Source organism: Alligator sinensis, unplaced genomic scaffold, assembly GCF_000455745.1.
Source record: "Alligator sinensis unplaced genomic scaffold, ASM45574v1 scaffold1_1, whole genome shotgun sequence".
Classification (NCBI taxonomy): Eukaryota; Metazoa; Chordata; order Crocodylia; family Alligatoridae; genus Alligator; species Alligator sinensis.
Window position 1 is genome coordinate 261,578 of NW_005842556.1, and position 7,394 is coordinate 268,971.

The 7,394-nt window shown below is 44.9% G+C and overlaps 1 protein-coding gene across 1 annotated transcript; it reads left to right on the forward strand.

Annotated features, from left to right (window-relative positions):
• The first annotated feature begins 1,408 nt into the window (after window positions 1-1,408).
• Window positions 1,409-2,351, forward strand: LOC102372497 (olfactory receptor 1052-like). Its single transcript, XM_025213886.1, is given in 2 exon segments — window positions 1,409-2,175; window positions 2,177-2,351. Coding segments are annotated over 2 exon segments (942 nt in total).
• Window positions 2,352-7,394: the final 5,043 nt, after the last annotated feature.

The following is a 7,394-nucleotide window of genomic DNA, read 5'->3' on the forward strand; positions in this document are numbered from 1 at the left end:
ATTCAAGTTGAAAAGGGCATCCTTGCAGGAGAAATTTCCAGATGATCCTCCTCAGCAAAGCCGAGTTTGTAATCATTCTAATTAAGAGAAAGAAAACAAATAAAGTAGGTGCATATTTTCGCACTAAGACATCTGGGAACAATTACTGCAATCTCCTAAAAGGAAAGTTTGTGATAAATGTGCAAGCCCCAAGACTGAGATATGTACCACACTCCTGGGATTTTATCCCTCACTGACTTTTAATAGCAACACAAAAACACCCCACTCCTCCGCCTGTATATAAATTGAAAAGTGAGCAGTCTGCCTCTCTGTGAAGCAGAGAGACACAATAGTTCTACCCTTCTGCGGAGGTGGAATTCCCTATCCCTTCAGCACTGCACCCTGGATACAGTGAACATTCCCACCTTCCTAAGTACTGGTATTTGAAAATGTGCTTGGTTGCAATTACAAGGGTGACAAATGGCACCTGAAGTTATTGTTTTGTTTCATGTTCAAAAGGGGATGAGGCAAAACTGGTAGAATGGATACGTTCATGAAACATATAGAAGCCTCTGTGATACAGATGACAGGCTGCTAGCTAAATGAGCATCTGAGTTACACACTTCCAATCTGGAATTAGATCCACCTTCCTACTTCCCTAAAGAGAAGCATTCTTCAGGTCTGGAGCTCTGTGTTATAACCCTGAACCCGTAGCAAAATAAGCTGTAGATGAAAAATCAGGATGGGTGTGGGTTTCCTGGATGCTCGCGGGGGACCTCAACTGCATCATCAGTGAGGAAGACAGGGTTAGCAGAGTCAGCAGGACAGGCACGGACAGATCCTCCAGTCAGCTGAAGCAGCTCATTCATGACCATAGCCTGGTGGATGCAGCCAAAGGCACCCAGGGACCTAGGGGACATTTCACCAGAGTAGATCCTGCGGGCAGCACCAAGTCCAGAATCAACTTTGTTTTCCTCCCCACGGGCTGAAAGGCAGAGAAGGCCCACTGTACACTCATGTGTTTCTCAGACCACTGCTTCCTCAGCCTCCAGGCCAACCTGGGGATACAGCTGGAAACAGGCAGAGGACTGTGGAAGCTGAACTGGAAGACAAGCGGATCAGACACAGCTACAGAGAGTGTTATGCGGGCTGGAGGATTTAACTCCTCTCATCTGGAACTCCCTCCCCCTTGAGTTCTGGAAGCATTTTCTGGAAGCACCCCAGGAAGCAAAGATAATTTGGGGTATTGTTTGGGAAGTATATGTTAATATAAGTTATATTACTTGTAACAGACCCACTTCATCTACACTAGAATGATCCTAACAATGTCAACCCATGTGATTTATGTAATGCTCTTCCCTCCACCCATAATCATACAAACTTTCTCCCAGCAGGTACAAAACAGTGTGGTACATGCAAACCCATAAGCATGGCTCTGGGCAATCACACCACAGTGAACTACTTCATCCTCCAGGGGCTGACAGATCATGAAGACCTGCAGATTCCCCTCTTCATGTTGTTCCTACTGATTTATATCACCACCCTTCTGGGGAACCTGGGAATGATCCTGTTGATCAGGTACAGTTCCCAGCTTCACACACCTATGTACTTCTTCCTCAGTAACTTGTCTCCTGTTGATCTCTGCTATTCTTCAGTTTCTGCTCCAAAGTTGCTAGATGACATCTTAGGAAATGCCAAAGCTATTTCCTATAGTGCCTGTGTTGCCCAGACTTTCCTTTTTTTCTGGTTTTTGACCACAGAAGTGTTCCTGTTGGCTGCGATGGCTTATGACCGCTACACAGCCATCTGCAACCCACTGCTCTATACTGTGGTTATGAGTACGAAGCTTTGTGTTCAACTAGTGGCTTGGTCATATCTCGGGGGTCTTTTGAACTCACTGACACACACGTGCAGCTTGTTGAGACTGTCATTCTGTGGACCCAATATCATCCAACATTTCTTTTGTGACCTCCCTCCTTTACTGAAGCTTGCCTGCTCAGATACCCATATCAATGAGATTCTCTTCTTAGTCTTATCAACAGCTATAGGCTCTTTCAGCACATTGATTATCATTATCTCCTATTTGTACATTCTGTTTGCCATCCTAAGGATCCATTCGGCTGAAGGAAGATGCAAAACCTTCTCCACCTGTGCCTCTCACCTGACAGCTGTCATCGTCTTCACAGGGTCTCTTATTTAGTTACATCCAACCTATTTCCAACTACTCACTGGAGCAAGAGAAAGTGTCAGCCATGTTTTATTCTCTTGTAGTTCCCATGCTGAACCCCCTGATCTACAGCCTGAGGAACAAAGAGGTGAAGGATAACCTAAGAAGGACAATTATCAGGAAAAAACATTTTCAATTAACTTAATTCTCAGAATGAATGTGATAATTTGCTTGAACTGATTGGAATAAATAGGGAAGTTAACTTCTGTCAGTGAGTAGAGTTTTCTACTACATAAATGTTCTTCCACATGTGTGTGGAGTCCAGAATTGCTAATGCTGCAGTGTATGGTTGGCTTTAAAATATTGGAGAGTAAAGTGTGGCTTTGATTTTCTCCAGCTGCTGTTAGTGATTATTAAATCAATTTCATAAACACATGAGGGGAACATTCTTATTTCACTTACATTTTTAATGAATTGAAATAAAATTAAGCTTAAGTTGATTTCACTTGAAAATTAAATTAGGTAAATTTAGGAACTTTTCAACTGAGCGTGATGCTCCACACAATCCTTTGCCTCACTGTAATGATAATATTTATTAAAAATATTAATTAATGGTGGTTAATGATGGTTTGATGTAAATTTGAGGTTTTTACTAAATTAGATTTTAAGTGAAATTGCTTTTCATACTAAAAATGATCTTTCCACCAAAAACTGGAAACTTTATGAAAAAAAATGTTGGCAAAGGATTGATTATTAGAAACATTTAAAATGTATGTACTTCATAAATGTTGTTGTGATCTCTCCTAGGAGTTGTATTTTATCCAGCACCATCATCCAATTGCCATTTAACTGCAGGCTCCCAAGCCTCCATGAGTTATCATGATGAGCTGATTCTAGTGATACACCATGACAGCTTGTTTGGAGAGTATATGTTAGTGCAGGGGTGCCCATCCTGTGGGTTATATGCTACAAGTGGCATAGGCAGCTGCTGTGTGTGGAGCCCCACAAAGTCAGTAAAGGGAGGTGCTAGAATAGAGACTAGGAGGCTAAAGCCTGCAGCATGGAGAGAATTATGGGCAGGATGCTGCTGCCAGAGGAGATGTATGTGCCAAAAGCCAGTTTAATCTTTCTATGGCTATGCAGCCAGTGCTGAATTCAGACCTTTGTATTTTTCACCCTATAGCACTGTGGTTGTTGTGGGGGCAGGAAAAGGTTAACCCGGGTCCTGGTGGTGACACTTCTTTTAAAATTTTCTGCCCCTGGTCCACTCTGTGAAGCTGGAAGCCCAACTCCTCCTCACCCATTCTGGCCATCCTAGGGTTCAAACTCTGCCATGCCTCTGGGGGTGGGGATCAGAGTGGCATTGCAGGAGGGTAAGGGCTTAAACTGTGACACTCCACCCAAAGAAGTTGACCACCACTACCTAACCTTACAGCTATCAAAGGCTGTTTCACCTAGTGCAAGCACTGAGGTTGGAAAGCAAGGCTTTTGGTAAACCTGTGCAGTATAGATGATTGTATGTGAGATTCCTAATAGAGAGAAATATTTGTTAACCCTTTTTCAATGTCACTTAGTGTATGGATAGACCTCATTTAAGCATTTGAAATGGCAGCTGCACTTCAAAAATGGAGCATTTAATATATGGATAGACACGCAACCCAATGCTATACTTCAGCCTGAAGACTTCAAAACTGCTGTAGCTGTGTGAAACAGCTCTGCTCTCCGGCCGGTGATGCAGCATAAACCCAACACCACCAAGAACCAATTAAGGAAAAGAGGGATCCACACTTCCAGAGCAGCTGCTCCATGAAACTGGAGCTGCCCCAAGGAGGGAGAGAGAGCAGAAGAGCCCCAATGAAGACAGGGGAGGAGGTGGGGCAACCCAGAATGAGAGTCAAGCTGATTGGGAATGCGGGGGAAGAGGGAAGTGGAAGGATTCCTGGCTGGGGAAGCTGGAGAGCTACGATGAAATGGGAGATGTGAATATAGGATTCATCATCAGGAACGCAATCCTGGACCTGGTGCAACTTTGAGAGCCAAAAGAGTTGACTGAGCCCTACAGTTCTAAGTAGAACTTTTCTCATATTTCTTTTCAAGTAGTGAGTCAGGCTAAAGCCACATTATAAAGAAGAAACCAAACAGAGAAATGATAAGCCTGACATCATTTAGAGACTTAAAGGGGAATGAACCTTTTTTTGTTCTTATTAGACTGATACTCTTAAAAGAAAGAAAAAAAAAGGAAATTAGGCTCATTGAACTCAAAGGACAGGAACTAGTTTTTGTTGTTGTTGTTGTTTTACTTCTACGTCTATTGTGTGATGCTTAGAGAAGTATCTAGGATTTAGTACTTACCTCCCCTGAAGAAAAGGCTGAACAGTAGCTTGAGGAACCAGACCCTGTCACTTCTTTCAGCCCATGACATGGTGGTTCCTAAGAAACAAGAGAAATCAATGTAAAAAGTTTAGATAGATACCTAATAAAAGAATCTTATTATAAAGAACACACTGTGAGTTTTCATTTTTGTTGAAGTTCTTTTTTTTTTTTTTGAAAATTTCAAAACGCAAGGGAATTGATCAATAACCCATTTGTCTACTGGTGTTTAAGTTGTACACTCCTGGTATAAATCCATTAACGTTAAGATGTGGCAGGTGAGATCTGGGGTCACCACTGAGGAAAAAAGAAGAGACAGGGGAAAAAAATCAGGTAACTTGAGATGGATCTGAGTGACTGTATTACATACAACAAGAAACTAGACAGAACTCACAGTTGGACATGGATATGCACATATGGCTGGGAGAGCATATATTGCGGGGGGGGCTGATAATTCAGGGGTTTGGAAAGCAATGCATAGAACTGGGGGGTCTTGGTAGGTCTGTGGGGTCTGTGGAGACTATTGGGAACTGTCAGTAGGTCTGCAGTATAGCATGTGGGAAGCAATTTTTTTGGCAACATAAGGGACTGAGAGAGATGGTGAATGTGGGAACCTTGAGGAAAATGTGATGTGCTGTGGGACCACTGGGGAAATGTGCTGAGGGGCCATGCATGCTTCTGGGGAAAAAAGTGGTTGTGATGGACAATTCACAAACATGGCATTTATGATTTAGGTGGCTGGGATTAGGGTGGTGGTGACAGGAACAGTGAATGTTGGAGGCATGGGAAGGTTGGAATGCAGGAAGATGCACTTTGGTTGTGGTCAATGATAAGAGGCCTACAGGCTGGATGAAATGTAGAGAGATGGTCTTGTGAGGCAATAAGTAAGAACTAGTGCATGAATTAGTTGCAGATCTCTTTGGCAAGCCAGGCAGCCTTTGGCTTGTCCCACCAATGGATATCCTGAGAACAGTGATGAGGCAGGCTCAGCTGGTTGTGGTAGGAGGGAATAAGCACTTTTTCTCTGGCCCAGAATTGAGACAAGCTTGGGTATATGCATCCAGAGTAGGTTGGGGGTGACCACCAGAAGCATTCTCTTAGCTTTTAGGGTAGACTTTACTAGACAGTAAGCCTGCCCTGGCAAGGCACCTACACATGTGGACATTTGGAAGCAGATGTGGTCCTTACGGCAGTAGCCTACTCCAGACCTCTTCTGGTCATTCACTGCCCCCCTGCAGCAGCCAGGGGGAGCCAGAAACTCTAGCCACTGGTGCCTGTGGCCAGAGGCACTGTTTAAAAGCCAGCCCTGTGTGGTGCTACTCGGCAACCTGCATTGATGGCCAAGAGCAGCCTGCAGTGTGCTGGCACAGCCCTCTCCAAATCTGTCACCAGAGCCTGTGCCCACTGTGAAATGGCTGCTCCACCCCCAGGCCCCAGCAGTGATGACCATGTTCTAGGCTCCTGCTTGCCACCCTGCTCACCATGCTTTACCATTGAGGTGACTGCTGCCTGGATCAGGTCATTCTCAGCCCTGCCTGTTATTACCAGATTTGCCCATCACTTTGGAGTGTCCTCATTTATTAGGGATGCATTTCTGGGGGCTCTGTAATTCTATCAATGTGCTGCTTGTGTCACTTATGTTTCTATATGTAGCTGTATCTCTCCCTTCTACAAGTCCTCACCCCCAATGGAGCTATCTTGCTGGACTCAGTTTCAATGGGGCTGAGTTCCTCCAACCACCAAATCACTCAAACACATATACACACAGATTAACAGGGCATGCCTGAGCCGGGCCAGGTTATTCAGCACTGACAGGCTAATGGCCTCATATGCCCTGAACTCAGTTCATCAGGGCAACAATAAAATACAGTCAGACACAAGCACATGGGTTAACAGAGCACATCTGAGTCAGTCTAGGTTATTCAGCATTGATAGGCTGACACCCTCATGTGCCTTGAACTCAGTTCATCAGGGCAGCAATAAAATGCAGTTAGACACACCTACACCCACACTAACAGAGTATGTCAGAGCAGGCTGGGTCTGATCACAACTTTCAGCTGATACCTTCATGTGCCTCAAAACTCAGCATGTCCCAATCTCTTGTCACAATGGTTCTAGTAGTAAATCCCTTGAATAGCAGACCCCACTATAGTTTGGGGCATCACAGGGATCTTTGGCTTAGGTAAAATAAGTGTTTCTGTGAGCAAATGGGGAGGTTGAGGGGAAGGAAGAGTCCATGAGTTTCAGAAAGAGAGTATAGCAAACAGCTTGACCATAAAAGTTATTTATTGCCAGGTATATGAACTTATGAAGATACCAGTAGTAATAGTCATACAGGAGAGACAACTAAAACAGTTACAATATTACATAGTTTCAATTAAGTATTTGGGGAAGTCTAGCTCAAGTTTGATCAGCAACACGAGTGCCAGCTGGGTGGGCAGCACCTATGATGCTCATGTGTTTTGGAATGCTGCCCTGCCAGGTTTGGTGGAAAGCAGGTGCTTCATGCCAGGAGTGCTGGGCCTCCAGCTCGGTGAGATGATGTTCCCACCCCTCCTCATTTGAGACACCACCTACCCACTCCTCCCATTGCTAATGTGTCCCTACACTGGCCAGCTGGACCCCCGCCAAGCACATTTCAACAGATGCCTGGGCCAGTCCCACATGCTGGAAAGCATGCCTTCAGCTGCCTGAAGGGATTCTGGTGCACCCTCACCATGCACCTTGGGGTCATGAAAGCCAACATCCCCCGGGTCATGACCACAGCCTGTGTGCTGGGGGTTCTTCTGTGTGGCATGGGCAGAGGAGGCACAGTGGATTGAGGATGCATGGAAGCAGAAGCACCAGATGCGGTGGCAGTAACAGCAATGCCCCCCCC